The 18,442-nt window shown below is 39.2% G+C and overlaps 1 protein-coding gene across 3 annotated transcripts in view; it reads left to right on the top strand.

Moving 5' to 3' along the window:
- The window catches only part of LOC126356322 (serine/threonine-protein kinase 10), a 171,633-nt gene that overhangs the window by 42,101 nt on the left and 111,090 nt on the right, over positions 1-18,442 (top strand). For all 3 annotated transcript variants that reach the window (XM_050007313.1, XM_050007296.1, XM_050007305.1), the window contains exons 3-6: positions 748-912; positions 9,880-10,078; positions 10,247-10,377; positions 16,876-17,094. In XM_050007313.1, the coding sequence (XP_049863270.1) occupies positions 748-912; positions 9,880-10,078; positions 10,247-10,377; positions 16,876-17,094 (714 nt within the window). The remainder of the gene's footprint in view (positions 1-747; positions 913-9,879; positions 10,079-10,246; positions 10,378-16,875; positions 17,095-18,442) is intronic.

Raw genomic sequence — 18,442 nt, 5'->3', positions numbered from 1 at the left:
GTGTAAATACACAAGAGTGGCAGAAATTTTTGTTAATCTTGTAAACCGTACATGTCTAACTTCTCATTGTCTCTGAAAAGTAGTATTTGTAATATTAAAGTAGTGCAAAATCATTCAACATAGTGTTCTTTGCTTGTAATGTGAATTATTATTTCCTTCCCTGAACTTGGAAAATGCCAATGACTTTGTTCAAGGAAAGAAGAATGTTGGAATCAGCATCGTGGTGTTTTTTTTTTTTTCTTTTTTTTTTTTTTTTTTTTTTTTTTTTTTTTTTTTTTTTTTTTTTGGAGTGACAGTCAAGGTCTTTTGTGTACATTATAAAAAAAATTACCAAAATTAGAATTGGTTTAGATTTCATCAAAGCTTCATCCCATTCATGTTACAAAAATACAGAGGTTTGTGAAGGTAATGTTTAAAATATTTGTAGTTATTGGTCCATCTAATCATCCTTATATAACTTGTCTGTGTTTTTTCTAAATTGCTTCAGGTGACAATATTGAGAAGGAAACTTGTTACTCACCATATAGCGGAGATGATGAGTCGCAGATAGGCACAACAAAAACGACTCGCACAATTATAGTTTTTGGCCGTTAAGGCCTTCACCAAGAATAGACAGACATAAGTGCGCGCTCACGCCCACACACACACACACACACACACACACACACACACACACACACACACACACACACACACCTGCACAGACTGTAAAGTTATGAATGAATTGTTTGAATATTTTGTTTCCAGGCTCACTCACAAGAAAAAAATATCTTTGCTGCTGCCAAAATGTGTGCTCTTGAAGGAGAAGATGATCTGTCTGATTTTATGATTGAAATAGACATTCTATCAGAGTGCAAACACCCTAATATTGTTGATCTGCATGAAGCATTTTTCTATGAAGGAAAGCTGTGGGTGAGTTTTTCACTTTTCAAGTACTTCTTTTTCAGTGACAACCTGTAAGTAATTATGGTATGTATGTATGTATTTTAGAATAGTGTTCTTCATATTAGGAAACAGTTTGTGTTAAGAGACAAAAAATATGTTTTGGTTAGGTATGCTTTTATGTATTTATTTAACCGAAATTACGTGTTACTTATGAAACTAAATGAGTAATATCATATGATTCTTGCCATTGACGCAAAACATTTTTTATTCTCTCTCTCTCTCTCTCTCTCTCTCTCTCTCTCTCTCTCTCTCTCTCACACACACACAGACACACAGACACACACACACAATGTACAGTACCAATTTTCAATTCCAGTGTGAAATCTAATTGGGCAGCCATATATTGATTACTTTTAGATTGTACACTTAGAATATTATCAGAAACTGCCAGAAGTTGCTTTGGTGCATTTATCTTATACCTGCAGTGTAAATAAAATCAGAATTATGCTTAAAATCTTGTTGTATCTGAGAAACTCACTTACAACTCAGTTGTTGCTTTTTGTACTCTCTTTCTCTTTGCTGTTAGGCTTTGTGTGTGAGGATTTCATTCATTCAAACAACATTGGAGAATGGTACAGAAAGTTGTTTCTGCCATAGCGTACCTCCAGAAAGCTCAATTGAAATATACAAAGTGCTATTGGAAAGTTTTAGGAATGGGCTTGTAATTGTACAGTGGTGGTACTTACATGCTACTGTGATGCATCTCCTTCGAAATAGTCCCCTTCTGACTGAACACACTGACTCCAATGGTGTTTCCAGTTTTGGAAACATTCCTGGGTATTTTTTTACTGAAGTGTGTTAAGGACGCGCTCTGTATTTGCATGGATGCCTTCATTCAAGTCAAATTGCTTCCCTTTCAGTGAAAATTTCAATTTAGGAAACAGGTAGAAGTCCACAGGGGCCAAATCAAGGGAATATGGCAGTTGTGGAAGCACAGGAATTTGAATTTGGTCAAAAATTCAATGATGGAGGAGGCACGATCAGCTGGAGCATTGTCATGGTGCAGCAATCAACTCCTGTCTTTACACAATGCAGGCCTTTTCTTCCACACCTTTTCGTGCAAACGCTCAAGGAAACATTTGTAGTATTCCTTGTTAATTGTCTGTCCTCCAGTGGTTAAATTAATGATGCAGAATACCCGTAGAATCGAAAAAAATCAACAACATTGTCTTCACCTTCGATTGACTTTGCCGTTCTTTTTTCGGTCCTGGTGAATCTGGAGTCTTCCACTGCGAAAGCTGCACTTTGGATTCAGGATCATATTCATATACCCACGATTCGTCACCTGTTATTACCCTATTTAACAAATATGGCGTCATTTTTAGTCTGATTAATCAGTGCTTGTCACACTTCAAAGTCGGTATTGTCTCTGGTCACTTGACAACACTTTTGGAATGAATTTTGCAGACACTCGATGCATTTTCAGATCTTCAGTTAAAATTGACTGAACTGCATAGAAACTTAAATTAATTTCATCAGCTATCTCCCTAATTTTAAGCCTATAATCAGAGCGCACTAAGTTACGAACTTTCACAACATTTTTGTTCGTTTTTGAGGTGGAAGGACGGTCGGAATGTGGTTCATCTTCAGATGATTCGTGACGGTTTTTAAATCTATTGAACCAGACAAAAACATTTGACTGACTCATACAATTATCTCCAAAACCTGTTTTTGATAGTTCACAAGTCTCAGAAGCCGATTTCTCGGTTTTAAAACAAACTTTCAGACAAACTCGTGGCTCCGTTTTTACGTTCATTTTCACGCAGACTGAATCCAGCAGCAAGCCCTAACAGACTCTCACTCAACCAGCTGCCACAAAGAATTGAATAAAGAAAATGCAGTTTCCTGTCAGTGGGTGTTAAAGGAAAAGGCAATGACTCACTCCCCACCCTGCCTGTACCTGCCCACCAAACCAGTAAGCAATAGAGGATCCGTTCTTAAAAGTTCTAGAAATTTTGACTTAAAGCAGATTATTAGACTAGTGGGATATGTTTGCTTCTACCATATTCAGAGTTTTTCGTAGTTCCTTGTACAAGTTCCTTACACATGTAAAGGTGCTGGGTAGATATTCGTTTGAATAAAACCAATGTCCAGTAGCATACTATTTCCTGCTAATTAGATACATATGTAAAAAATATTACTCTCCTGCATCTACTCCTCAGAACAACAATAGTAATTTACTGTTACTCTGGTTATTATTGAATTTGTTGCCTACTTGCTAATGTATTAACGCTTCCTTGCTATCATTTGCCTTGACTATCCCAGGTGCAGTTTTGTGAGTGCATGTAATGCAGTTTTGTGAGTACAATAAGACCTGTTCTCACTTGGAGATGGAGCATTATGTGGGCTTCGCCCCCTGTAACAAACTCCACACTATCCAGGAGCCTGTGGCAGCTTGAGACTCCTCCTTCCTTTCCTGCCCAAAAGAATCCACCGTCCTATGTTTTCTCCAAATCGGTCATACCAGCTTAACACTTGTTGTGGTCGTTGAGCCTTACAGACAGTAGCTCACGTCCTAGTGTAAAGCTCCTGCCTTCTGTTTTTCCACACCAAGCTTGGTCTTCCAGTTTCTTTACCACATTTTACTTTTTTAAGGAGTAGCGCTCTGATGAAAACATCCTTGGTATTACCTGATGATGAAAGAGTAGTTGAACAGATTTTTATGCTTCTTCTGAGAGTGTATGCTTAATTCCCATCTTTATCACTTGACCTATAATGAATTGGGTATAGGACGGTGGTGAGAGGAATGTCCCCTGTTGCGTACTGAGTCCCAATGGACACTCAGCTGTGCCCATACATCTACTGACCTGATTGTTTCTCTTGCATTATTTTTACTATTATTAGTCCAACTGTTATTCATTACATTTTTAGCCTTCTAACTTTTGCTGTTATGAATTTCCTGGCTAGACAGTATTACAGTATTTATTCTGTCACTTTTTTAGCCCTTCATGGGGTTGTTGGGAGTGGGAGGATCAGATGTATGTGAGGTTTCTCTTGACACAGGTGAGCCTTGGAGGGCCCTCATCCACTCTGACCTTCATTCCAACCCAGCCCATCTACTTACAGTTCTTTCTTTTTTTCCTCAACTTTGATCTCAGTATTGTTTTCAGTTCCTTGATTTTTACCACTCTTTCAAACTGCCATTATTCCATCAAATTTTTGGCCGACATCACTAACTCCAAGTGAAGTAACTCTTGAGTGAGGGACTGATGACCTCACTGTTTAGTCACCCTACCCCCCTCTGACTGCCCCCCCCCCCCCCCCACTCACTCCCCCCCTCTCACTCCCCCCTCTCACTCCCCAGTTCTCTTGAAAGGGCACGGCCAGCTTCCTTCCCCATCCTTCCATAATCTCATGGGATCGATGACCTCGCTGCTTGGTTCTCTCCCCCCCAAATCAGCCAACCAACCAACCACCCCCTTCCCCTCCGCAAAGCCACCAACATTGGTAAATATGTATTGAATGAATACATTTCCCTAATTTATATGCAGTGTGTTTTATCATATGAGAATTTTGTCTACTTAAAAAATTTATCTCTGCTTCCCTTTATAGTTTGATTTCCACAACTTTTTTCTGGAAGTTCTGTTCCTCTAACCTTCTGAATTTGACAGTACATTTGATGTCATGTACAGAAATAATATTGCAGGAATGAAAAACAGAATTGTTAATCAAATTGTTATGTTAAGTGAATCAGGAAATGGAAAATTAGTCCATGTACTGTGCTTGACTTAGCACCATTTAAATGCAGAAATAGAAATGTGGAGGTTATAAATTAGCAGCTTTCTATTCCACAAGCAACATGGAGAGGAGGAGGAAGAAGTTTCTTCTATGGGAAACAAATCACAAATTCAGTACTGCAGACACAAGTAGTTTTTGCACAGAAAAGCATGTAGAAGGATGGGCATTTGAAGTTTTAAATATTTAACAGTACAATCGTAATTATAGATCCTCACTGTGAAATTTTCAGATTTTGTTTAGAAAACATTGATAACCATTGTGTGTCACCTGTCATACTGCTTAACAGTACAGTCATAACTATTAAACTTCATAGCTCTGGCATGTATTAATTCCATGGAAATCTCTTGATTGCTAAAAACATTATTTGTAATGCGTTTCAATTAATTGTCATCAGATAATGTAACATCAGGATTGGAAGTAAGTACTAAGTACAAGAACCTACAATATGCTTAGGTAAGCAACTCAAGAAAAACATACTCTCGTGCACAGTTGCCGCTAGGCATATTTGGAAAAAATGTCACTTGGAGACATCACACGCTATGCTTTTCATTGATAATATGACGGGTGGGGGGGGGGGGGGGGGAGTAATATGGTAGGACTCTGTTTTTTTTTTTTTTTTTTGTGTATTATAAAAGCTAAAGATAATCACTCACTGCTAATAGTTTAGACGAGTTATTGACAGACACATAAAAAAGATTGAAAACATTATGAGCCCCCAGAATGATTTTTTCACTCTAGAGCAGTGTGTACACTGATATGAAACTTCCTGGCAGATTAAAACTGAGTACCAGACCAAGACTGAAACTCAGGACCTTTGACTTGCTTTCCTGCAAGTTTTGCAGAATGTCTGTGAAGTGAAGTGCGGAAAGTAGGAGATGAGGTATTGGTGGAGGTAAAGCTGTGAGGCCGGCTCGAGAATCATGCTTGGGCAGCTCAGTCGGTCGAGCAGTCGCCCATGAGAAGCAAAGGTCCTGAATTAGTCAGTGTGGCTCACATTTTTAATTTGTCAGGAAGTTTAATTATTGTGCTTTCTGACAGTGCCCCTTTTCTGAGCTAACTAGTATAAAAAACACACACACATGCATGGCTTTATTGTCCCAGCTATTGCATATCCTGGAGGGCTCTCAAGGAATTAGATGACCAAATGATCTATGACAGCAGACGTGTGGCAAGTTTTTTTAACAATTTCTTTGTACATGTAGCAGAAACTGTGTAGTAAGCTCATTATAAAAAGCATTTTGGTATATGCTACTGTCAGTATCAAAAGCATACAGTGAATTTAGAGTCCACTCCAACTTCTACAAGGAAGATTATGAAAATAAGTCACACTCTTAAAAACAAAGTTTCTTATGGAGCTTATAATAATAATAATAATAATAATAATGTTCTTCTGTTGCAGCAGTCATACTCGGATATATGAGAGAGTTTTCCAGACAGACTAAAGTGCACTTCAGGAATGGCACCAGTTTCTCTTAGACCCACAGTACAAATTTGTGAATTAAATCCAAGTTTATTTTCTATACATAATATTTCAACTAAGCCCCTAGTTTTCTGCATCAGGTGTCGGTCAGTGTTTGGACTCCTACCACACTGTGACTAGGACATTTGAGGCATTGCCCTGGCAGCTGTGTCATAAAACAAAGCCCTTCAAAAAAACTTCTTACTGAGCCTAGGTTACTATCTAATGAGGGGGAGGGAGCAGTGGTGAGAGATCAGCTTTTGAAAAGAGATTACTGTAAAGAAACTGCAAGCGTTCACATTTTTAAATAAATAATTGTGGAGAAGGGAAATGTTAGACGCAAGAACGTAGCAGTTTACTCTGCACACCACAATATTTATTAATATCTGAACATGTGTCTCATTGAAATAAAAAAATTAAAAATGAAGTTTGCTATTTTCAAACAGATAACTGTTGTTTTCATATAGAATCAGTGATCACTTATTCATAATAAGTTTTCTTTGTGTATGTTTCTAACAATATAATGTAAAAGAACTGCCACTGCTGAAACTTTACCATTTGGTGGTCAACTGTTGCCAGAATAATTCTCTCTTCAACATAAAATTATTTTATTATATAAGTAAAAAAAATCTACTCACCAAGTGGTGGCAGAACACTGACATAAGACTGTTGTGATTGGCAAGCTTTTGGAACCAGTGGCTCCTTCTTCAGGCAGAAGGGCTGAAGGGGAAGGAAGAAGGGTGAAGGAAAAGGACTAGAGAGGTCTAGGAAAAGGGATAGATTTTGGGAAAGTGGGTCAGGAAAGATTTACCGTTCTGGATGACTTTCCCAAAATCGACCCCTTTTCCTAGATTTCTCTAGTCCTTCTCCTTCACCATTCTTCCTTCCCCTTCAACCCTTCTGCCTGAAGGAGGAGCCACTCTATCCAATTAAATAATTTTATCAATAATTGATTGTTCTCTCCGACATAAGTTGTTGTGTAAACGATTGGAATGATTTTTTCAGAAAGGCTGTAATATACAAAAAGAAAGAGCTTTAACCAGATCTTCTCATCCAATGACCAACAATAAAACAACATCAGCAACAAAATGTAACATTTTTATAATAATTAAAACATAGTAAGACCAACAACAACTTCTTCCACTTCAGATTCTGCTGACAAGCTATGGAAGAGAAGCAATCATTGGCATTCAGAGTGCATAACTTTCATAGTTGTCCCCTAATTACAGACATTAAAATGTAATTCATAATGGAGTAAAAAGACAAAAAGTAGATTCAGAGGTGTCATTGAAATATTCTTCAAATATCTGCACTTTCATCTCTTAATGAATAAATTTCAGAACTGATTCCACTCAATTTTTTGCCTGACACATGTGACATACTTTCTTTATTTTGATAGGATGCAAGTCTTCTGCAAAAAGCCTTACAAATACCATTAGGAAGCAGAATTCAATGTAAACTACTTACAGTCTTCTTCATGAAGATGACCTCTGCATCTAAGGGTCCATGTTGTGTATGAGGCCTGTTCAAAAAATTCCAGAACAGTCGTAATTTTGCACCAACGGTGAGTTGGAGTGAAATGCTGTTGCCATCCATGCACACATGTGTGTTAATGTGTAACTGCCGGAAGTTTCATTGTTATATGTATGTTAGTTATTGTTCAGTGGTGTATTGAGTAGAACATTGTGTTGCACAGTTTGCGAATTTCGAGATGGCACAGTTAGAGAAACAATGCATCTGCATTAGATTTTGTATGAAACTCAAGAAAACCTATACATGACACACTAAGTGATGCAGGAAGCCTACGGTGATGAGTAATTAGGCCGTACTCAGTATTACGAATTGTTCATATGGTATAAAAATGACCGGTCGGAAGTTTAAGACAACTCTCATTGAGGACGCCCTTCGATGTCTACCAACAATGCTCATGTCAGGAACGTCAACAAAATTGTGCGTGCTACACGAAGACTGACTGTCTGAGGGATTGCTGAAGAATGTAACATTTCCATTGGATCATGTCATGAAATCCTAACACAACATCGTGGAACGCATAGTGTTGCTGCAAAAGTTCGCCCTGGTCAAAATCGGACAGTCCTTCGCCTCGCAATCTGTGAAGAGCTTTTGGATTGCACAAATGAGAACAAGATGTTCCTTAAGGAAATCATAACTGATGTTTAGGTGTGGTTCTGTGGCTATGACGTTGAAACATTGAAAGGACAAAGATTTGCAATGATAAACAAAATAAAAGAAAATTTGCAGACTATGTTTCGCATGATCCAGCAAAAGGCATATAAAGACTGTTTCCAGAAGTGAAAATGGCATTGGGAGCAGTCTATAAATTGTGGAAGAGAGTATTTCGAAGAAGACCAAGTGAAAGATAACTGTAGAAAATTTTTGTGGAGAAAGTTCCAGAATTTTTTTGAGTAGACCTTGTATACCACAAATAATACAAAATTGTAATTTACGTAGACTTTAGGTGTAGGTATACTGTGGAAGATGGAATACTGTATAAAGCTGTGTTTTCTTATTTGATGTGTTGTTATTTGTCAAACCTAACAACCGGTGCAATTAAATGTGACTGTAGCATGGAATGTAGAGCCACTCATATTTGTTTACCAAACCCCCTATTATTGTGGCGGCTAATAAATGCTGTGAACCAGTCTCAATACTGGCAGATATATTCATTTTCATATAATCCATAATGATTCTTCAGTGACCTGATAGTATAGAGATACTGTCTTGCCTTTTGTTGGGCAGTGTGCTGGAGCTATTTACACTTCTGTTTTTTCGTTGAGTACTATGCTGTCCATGTAGTGTGTCTGGTGTGTAGCATCCCACAAGATAACATTATCATTCAAATGCTGTGACTAGTGAGTTGTTTGACTCGAGTCATATTTGACATATCCCACATTTGATTGAAAGAAGTTTGAAAGGTAGACCATCACATGTCACATCTGAATATTTTCCTCACTGAAGAGTGACAAAATTACTGTGAAATCTGCCAGTAATTACCAAATTCATCCCACACTATGTAAAGCAACATTGACTGTTAATGATGGGCACACAGAATATTAGAGGACTGCAATTATGGATGCTTGATCCAGTTTTCATTTCCTCTGGTGCAAAAATTATTGTCACCTGTGTTGTCATTTGTCAAATATTGCAAGTATATTCCTGTATATTATTTTGCCTCCAAATGTATATCCTTCTATGCATAAAATACGAATGAGTGGAAAGCTGTCTTCATGTGATGATGTATCTCATCTCATCCCATTATCATCTTAGCTATTGTAGGTGTGGAATGTTCTGGTAGCTCATCTTATATTCCATAATGGGAATAGTAATTTCATTTGGTTCTGTAGCTCATTGAATTATTGTCAGACATCCATTCTTGAGAGTTGTTCTTCAGCTTTTTTAATGAGCCGTAATCACCATGTAGTTCTATCATACTGCTATGTCCCATTATGATGGTTTCTTCTATTTTTCATATGAATTTGAGCCATGATTCCAATTTGTAAACATCTGTTTTACAGAAGTCCAAACTTTTTATTAATTTTACTGGTTAGGGGCTAATTTTGCAGTATGTCATCTACTACCTCCCTCCCTCGTCAGTGTGTGTTGTGTGTGTGTGTGTGTGTGTGTGTGTGTGTGCGTGCGTGAAAAGATTAATCCAACTATACTTTGTTTTGTAATCAGCCTCAAGAACTGAATTCTGTTGGATCTTTTCTTTATCACAGATGCTTATTGAATATTGTGATGGTGGCGCACTAGATTCAATTATGGTGGAATTAGAGAAACCACTTACAGAACCACAAATTGCTTATGTGTGCCAGCAAATGTGCAAAGGCCTAGACTTTCTGCATGAATCAAAGGTTATTCATCGTGATCTCAAAGCTGGAAATGTTCTGCTAACAATGGCTGGTGGTGTGAAACTAGGTATGTGCTCATTGTATACGACCTTCTGTAACATAACTGATAATGTCATCAAAAGTATACTATCCAGTCAAAGCTTTTATTAAGAACCAGATTCATTGACTCACATTATATTTACTTGTTGTTGTTGTTGCTACAGTATTATATGTAAGCCAGTAATTGTTTTTGCAGCGGATTTCGGAGTATCTGCAAAAAATAAATATACATTACAGAAGCACGATACTTTTATTGGAACCCCATATTGGATGGCCCCTGAAGTTGTACTGTGCGAAACGTTTAGAGACAACCCCTATGATTTTAAGGTGAGTTCAGTGTCTGTAATCTTACCAATCACATCAGTGTTCATCATATTTAAAAGTAACATCTCATTACTGGAATTATGCTCTGGGCCCCTATTTTCTGAACTGTGAATGGTGATTGTACTCTTGATTTCCACCATTTCTGCCATCACTCACACACACACACACACACACACACACACACACACACACACACACACCAGGGGGTCTTACGAACTGCCCTCTTTGGCTTTCTTCAGAGTGAAGGTCCATGGCTTGACATCAATGTCTTAAAGTAATACACTGCACACAAAAAAAGAAAAAGAAAAAAAAAACTTTGTAGAGTCCTCGCCTCTGTTAAGCAAATATTTGTAATTGCAAAGTTGATAGTTCAATTCTTGTTAGTAGCAACTTCATTTTAGTTTTACTGTCATTTGATTTCTGTATTTGCTATGAAATGGAAATGTTAGTTGATGGATATGTGAAATGACCAGATAAGAACTCACTATGTAAGCAAAAGATCCCAGGTAAAGAAAAAACAAACACTTTGTTAATAACAACATAAAAGACACTTCAAATTAAGCCACAAGGGCTGCAATTTATAAAGTCACAATAACACAGTTAGACTACTTGGGTCAGTTAGAAAATTGTCAAACTGCTTAGATAGCTGTATGGTGGATTGATGCATTTTTGGGCCAGGATTGAAGCTGCAGCTTGATTTCCACCATAGTGCTGCTGAGAATGTTGATGATGCACACTGGTGCCCAGAGGTGCTTGTGCTCCAAAAAGAAAACATTGTCCGCACTTCATTGTGAATCTTATGGGAATAATGGCATGTCCTCTGAGAGTGTCATGGGCCACAGTTTTCATAATAGAAAGATGAAAGTGCTGAGGGCACCCATGTACACTCTCTTCTGTGCTCGCCCGATTCTGTGAGCAGAACAATGTTATGTCAAAAGGAGTGTGAGAGCTTCAACAACAGTGTGGGTAATAAGTAAGTTCACCATTTGAGATTTGAAAGTCATAACAAAGCATTCTGCTCTACCGTTGGATGCTAGACGAAAAGGAGCCATTTGCACAAATTAAATGTTAATTGAGTTATAAAATTGGTGGAATGCCACAACAGTTTTTGGGAGGACTTTAATAGCAAAGATCCTTGCTTATGTTTGAATGGTTATGGTCATCATTGCTGAATGCATGGGAGAAACGTAAGGGAATTTGCTCACTGAATTGACTAGTATGATCCAATGAGATGCCAGGAATGGACCTGAAAAGTAAAGACAGAGCCTGGACCATGGTTTCACTGCTCGAGGCTATTGGAAGTATTTGTGTGCTGGAGCTGTATAATTGTGCTGGCAATTTGGCAGGTTGTGATTATATGTTCAGTATCTTTTTCGATACTACTCCAGAACATGCCCTCTCGGTCCATCTGATTGGTAATTACTGTACCCCAACGGCCTTGGCATAGCAAGATTAAAATATGGTACTGTTAGACTTTCAGGAGATGACTCTTGCCTTTACATTTTCATTGTGGAGGACAAGAAACCCATTAAGCAATGACACTTCATGGCGACAATGCCAGTAGGCAAGCACTTCTGGGTTTCACAAGAGTGTTTTATCTGCTGGCCAACCATGTTGCCCATACAGCATGATGTCCTGAACGGCGATATTTTCTGGCATCTGTTTGGTGATCGTTTTGGCATTGATAGGGAATCTTGGAATGTTTGTTTTGATTCACAGTCCATATGGAAACAAATCTCTAGAATGTTGTCGAAGTCTGGCTCTTGCTCCACTGCAAGTCACAGAAGTGTGGCCGTATATGGATTTTGAGTCGTGGATCAATACTAAAAATTGTTAAGTGTATTCTGATAGCACATGGCCCAGTGCTAGAGTCGTCTAGCTGTTTGGTAAGTATGCCCACAGTTGCATTGAATGAGGGCAGCAGTGGTTTGTGATCTGTAAGAACAAAAAAATTAGAGTCCTTGCACATAATTGAGTTACTTTTTTCCTAGTGAATAAAATGGCCAGTGCCTTCTTTTTGATGTGGCTAAGTTTGCACTGTGCAGGCATCAATGTTTTTTATGTGAAAGCGTTAGGGCGCTCTCCTCCATTTACTTTGCAGGAGAGGACCAACTCGAGGCTGTAACTGATGCATAAGCTGCCATAATTAGTAATTTGGTTGTGTTATAATTATTTGTGACCAAAGTCGAGCTCCCTCACTGTGCAACTGTTGAAGTTCTGCTTATAGTTTTTCCCATAAGGCAGAAAGGCACGTTTTGTACTTCACAAAATTTGGGCACTGTTGATGACTTCAATGTGATGTGTACCTCATGAGTGGTACACAAGTAGATTTTCTGGAAAATATTGGGTCATGCTTTCTCAAGAGGTCCTTGTGATGTGCACTGGGAAGAAGTAGTTGAATTTGCTTGGTAGAACCATGAACCTGTAAACAAAGTGAATTAAAAAGCTCTAAACCTAAAATGTTAGTAGACCCCTTGATGGCTACAACTAATTTGCAATCCATTAGGGAATATTCCTGATTTTTTAACGTAGAGCAAAACTGTCCCAGCATATCAATGTTATCATTACTGTAGCTCTTCAGTTGATTTACAAAAGATTGTAGTGTCAGTGAGCCTAGCTCCCTATAAGTGGTGGTGGTGGTGGTGGTGGTGGTGGTGGTGGTGGTGGTGGTTGGGATGTTTAAGGGGGACTAAACAGCTAAGGTCATCTGTCCCCCTCCCTATAAGTGGTCAAGTTAATTGTAGCCATAAAGGTTCCGGCATCGATTTGGGGTTGGAGTCCACTGAGACCACTGTTGCAGAATGTAGCTCGTGGAGGACTGCTGGTGGCTCATTGGCAAAGGCATTCAGGATAGTGTGTTGGTTGCAACTAACTGGCATCATTCAGGTGACATCAAATAGAGGCGTAGTGGAATGATATGGTTTGAACTAATTTGCCCAGTTGTGCCCACATAATGTCGCAGGCGCAAGTAGGGCCACAATAATCGCACCTCCTAATGATGAAGTGTACATCGCCTATTGATGAAGCAGGCACCCCTCCCCAGGTTGTATTGGCAGCTGCCAGAATTTCTCATGACAACAAACTGTTCTTGTTGTCGACTTTTGGAGCTATTTGCTTTGACTTGCCAAGGCACCTTCTAGGCCACACTCCAGCTACCCATTTCACTGGTCTGTTCTGTTGCTGGACTACAAGTCCTTACATAGCAATATTGAATCATAAATCTTTTTGCTTTTAAATAACAATTGCAGGAAAATATAAATATTCACAATTAATTAAAATGCAATACAGAAAAAAGAAATGAATAGAAAATAAAACACCTTTCTATTTCAAGGTATTGAACAGCATATCATTTAACAATATGATGCTTCACATTTTTGCCTCAAATTTTAATTTAATTTCATGAGATGGATATTTAAAGGTAGACACATTTTATTTTTATTGAAAATTATGATTCCATACTAGTTATTAACATTTTCATTTTATAATTAATGAATTATTCATGTAAATGTAAAAAAATAAAAATAAAAAAAATTAAAAAAAACATTGCTACTAGTGAGAACAGAACTTGTCTTTGCTATTAAGACCTAAATGCTATGCTCTTGGCTCCCAGTGACTATTGGTATGCTCAAAATATTTTGTAGTTAACAGGCCTTAAAAGTTTTCTCATTCTGGACACGCATTCAAATCATACTAGTAGGAAGCACATCTAAAAGGACCAGTCTGTAAGGCCCCTTGTTAGTTTAGTATTTCAGAACACAAAAGTTTTGTGGAATTCATTTCACTAATTTAGAATGTGTGTGCTATGTACTTTCAAAAAAAAAAAAAAATAGACTATTATATATTAACTCATTTGCTTTACCAGACATCCACAAGGATGCATTAACACTGCTGAGAAATCAAAATTTCGATCTTGGATGGATAATTGAAGTGCGTTTACCATTACAAAATTTTATAGCATATAAAAGAAAATGTGTGAAATCTCGCAAGTAAAAGTAGCCACTTCAAATATTGAATTGGGGAAACACTTGAAACAATAATTGGATATGTTTTCCCTTCTTTTAATTCCTTTGTATCATTAGTTTTGTCATTATATATTGTTAAATTATTTGTAATAAAAACAGTCTCTTTTATAAAACTTTTTAAAACTGTAATGCTGTTCCTACATGCCATATGCATCTGACTTAGTCAGATAAATTTCTTTTGTGAGTAACAGGAGGCAGTAACAGTCTGGGATCTGAGTGACCACTCACTTTATTCCAACCTCCAGACGTATTTCTAATGAAAGAACAAACAAATCAGACAATGAAAAATCCAGGACGGAATGGAATAATATTATAAAAAGATTAGTTGCTTCTCACCACATAGTGCAGATGCTGAGTTGCAGATAGGCACACAATAAGACTAATGTGTAGAAAATAGACCCCCCCCCCCCCCCCCACACACACACACACACACACACACACACACACACACACACACACACACACCACAGTCTGCGGCAACTGAAGCCAGACCGCGCCCAGAGAGGCAACCAGGTGGTGGGGCAGGAGGAGGCTGGTGTGGTGAGGGCGAGGGAGAGCAAGGAAGGAATGGGGACTGGTAAAGTGCTGCTTGCGAGAGCAAGCAGGGACGAGGTGGAGAGAGGGTGGGCAGCTATGTGCAGTTGGGAGGTTAGACGGAAAGCATGGGAGGGGGAGGGGGTAGCAGAAAAGGGGGGAAGTAAAAAGACTGGGTACTTTGGCGAAATAAAGGGCTGTGTAATGCTGAAATGGGACTACGGAAGGGGCTAGATCGGCAAGGACAATGACAAATAAAGGTTGAGACCTGGAGGGTGATGGGAATGTAGTATATATTGCAGGGAGAGTTCCCAGTGTGCAATTTGGAAAAGCTAATGTTGGTGGGAAGGATCCAGATGGCACAGGCTGTGAAGCAGTCACTGAAATGAAGAACATCATGTTGGGCGGCATGCTCGGGAACTGGGTGTCCAGCTGTTTCCTTGCCACTGTTTGTCAGTGGCCATTCATACAGACAAACAGCTTGTTGGTTGTCATACCCACATAGAATGCAGTACAGTGGCTGTAGCTTAACTTGTAAAACCCATAACTGGTTTCACAGGTAGCTCGGCCTTTGATGGGATAGATGATGATTGTGACTGAACTGGAGTAGGTGGAGGTGGGAGGATGTATGGGACAGGTCTTGCATCTAGATCTATTACTGGGATATGAGCCATGAGGTAAAGGGTTGGGCGGAGCAGGGGTTGTGTAGGGATGGACGAGGACATGGTGTAGGCGGAATACCACTGTAGGAGGGGTGGGTAGGACAGTGGGTGGGACATTTCTCATTTCAGGGCATGACAAGAGGTAGCTGAAATCGTGGTGGAGAATGTAATTCAGTTGCTCCAGTTCAGGGTGGTTCTGAGTCACGAGGGGCATTCCCCTCTTTGGCCGGACAGTGTGACTTTGGAAGGTGGTGAGTGACTGGAAAGATAAGGCACAGGAAATCTTTTTTTTATTTTAGTTTGGAAGGGCAATTACAGTCTCTCGGTATGTTTTGAGAGTGACTGCTAGTCACTGCAGATGTGATGGCCACAGGTTGGTATGCTGTATGGAAGGAACTTCTTGTTATGTAGCTGTTGAAGTGGAGGTGTTGCAGTGGAGGTGTTGCTGGTAGTTGGTAGGTTTGATATGGACAGAGGTACTGATGTAGCCATCTTTGAGATGGAGATCAACATTGAGGAATGTGACTTGTTGGTTTGAGTAGGTCCAGGTGAACCAAATGGTGGAGATGTCGAGGGAGTCCTTCTGTCAGATAATCCTTGCGCTCCAAAACAACAGTCAGCAGGTAGGATTATAAGGTCAGGGTCAATTTTTAGGTGGTGGATTGCAATTCTTTCTGCAGATGTAAGGTTAGCTTCCATGGTGAGGGATTTGGGAAATGATGATGAGGCAAGGTTCAAGGTTAAGAAATTTTGCAAATTTAAGAGGGGGTGATTAGGGGGCGGTGGGGGTGGATCACAGTTGGATGTAGGTGTGAACTGAGTCAGGCAAGATTCAACATTGGTCTTTGATTGAGTCTGATTGGTAGGGTTGGTGGCAAAAAAGTGTTTTCATTATAGGGACCAGGAGAAGGAGAGAAGGCCTTTAAGAAGCCGTGCATGATTGAATTTGAGAGTGGGTCAAACAGGTGAGGCCTTTGGAAAGGACTGATACTTCTGTAGGACTAAGACTTTTGGAGGAAATGTTTATGACACTGTTTTGTGTCTGTTTCGGTTCTGGATTCTGTGTGGTGGTGGGAGGGAATTTTGACAGTTCCAAAAGACAGGACATTGTTTTTACCTTTAATTTATCTCACCTGGTGAAGGTAAGTATACTGGTCATTCATTATCTCATAATTTTATGGTATTGTAATGTAGTCTTGGCAGTCAGATGATATTAGTCAGGACAGTCAGATGATATTCCCACAGTGTATTTCATTTTATATTCTTGCTTCATTCTTTTGCAGGTGGATATTTGGTCACTTGGAATAACATTAATTGAATTTGCACAAATGGAGCCACCAAATCATGAGATGTCACCAATGAGAGTGTTACTGAAAATTCAAAAGTCCGACCCTCCAAAGTTAGACCAACCTTCCAAGTGGTCAAAGGACTTTAATGAATTTATTGCAAGGTGTCTTATTAAGGATCCTACTCAGAGGCCAACAGCTGGTGACCTTATAAAGGTACAACTCATCCTTTTTATTACTTCCTTTTAATCTTTTCTTCTTCCTTCTATTGCAGCTCCTCCTCCTCTTTTCAGACGACTGCATCACATTATATGCAAGTGAAATTCGTGTAGTGGTCATATGTGCTCATGCCCCCGCCCCAACCCCCACTCACGAGTGCGCTCATTTGGGCCCATTATTTTCTTCTTCTCAATGTTTAGGCTGTGCACATGTGTGCATTATTTTCTTCTTCTCATGATTTAGGCCAAGACTGGCCTTTTCCAGTTTCACTATTTTGTCTCCAGTCTGCCCTGCTGATCTTCTCCATGAAGGTTGTTCATATAAGGCTTGCTTTGGGAACATTTTCTGACATTCGCAGAACTTATTCATTTACGTCTTTGTGCTCGGTGTAGCTATATCTGTAATACAGGGGTAAGTCAATTATTATCCGCAATTTAGTTATATTTTTGTGTAGTTTGGTAGTACTGTCATTTTACCTTGATGATGTATGCTTTTTTATTTGTTGTTATATATTTGCAATTTTCAAGCTGCTAGGTTAGTTTCATTATTGCTGCCATGCTGTTAATCATGGCTGCTCCGCTGTCTATTTGCACCAAAGAGCAGCAACGTTCAGTGATCCGTTTTTTGTGATCAGAAGGCGTATCGGGCCGAAATTCATCAAAGACTCCCAGTACAGTATGGGTACAGTATTTTGTCACAAAGAGTGTCTACGAATGGATTGAAAAATTCCTAAATGATCACATACGTGTTAGCACATGAAGGAGCCGGACGACCGTTTACCGCCACAAATGGAAAAACCATTGAGCCTTCACATGAAATGATTCTCTTAGACTGACGATTAACTACTGACGAAGTGGAACATTATCTGCAAATTAGTCATGGTTCTGCCTAAGAAATCATCCGCAACAGACTTGGGTTTCATAAAGTTTGTGCAAGATGCGTCCCAAAACACTCACACAGTTGTACAAACGAACGAGCTTGGACATCTGCGAAAAACATTTGGATCGCTGTGGTAATGAAGTTGACAACTTCTTAGACAGGATCATTACTGGTGACAAAACACGGGTTCATCATTACGAGCTGGAGAGTAAACAGCAGAGTATGGAATGGAAACATCCAAATTTGCCATGCAAGAAAAAGTTAACGACCCTACGGTCCACAGGAAAAGTGAAGCTTAGGTTTTTTTGTGACGCACAAGGTCCAGTACTGGAACATTATGGGGAAAGGAGCACAACAATAAACAGTGTATGTTACAGCAAGATGCTACTGTCGGGCTATAGTCTGCAATTCGGAGCAAACGCCGAGGATGTTGTTGCACGACAATGTGCGTATGCATACTGTTGCC

This window comes from Schistocerca gregaria, chromosome 1 (assembly GCF_023897955.1).
Source record: "Schistocerca gregaria isolate iqSchGreg1 chromosome 1, iqSchGreg1.2, whole genome shotgun sequence".
NCBI classification, from domain to species: Eukaryota; Metazoa; Arthropoda; class Insecta; order Orthoptera; family Acrididae; genus Schistocerca; species Schistocerca gregaria.
This window is presented reverse-complemented; position numbering and strand designations above follow the sequence as displayed.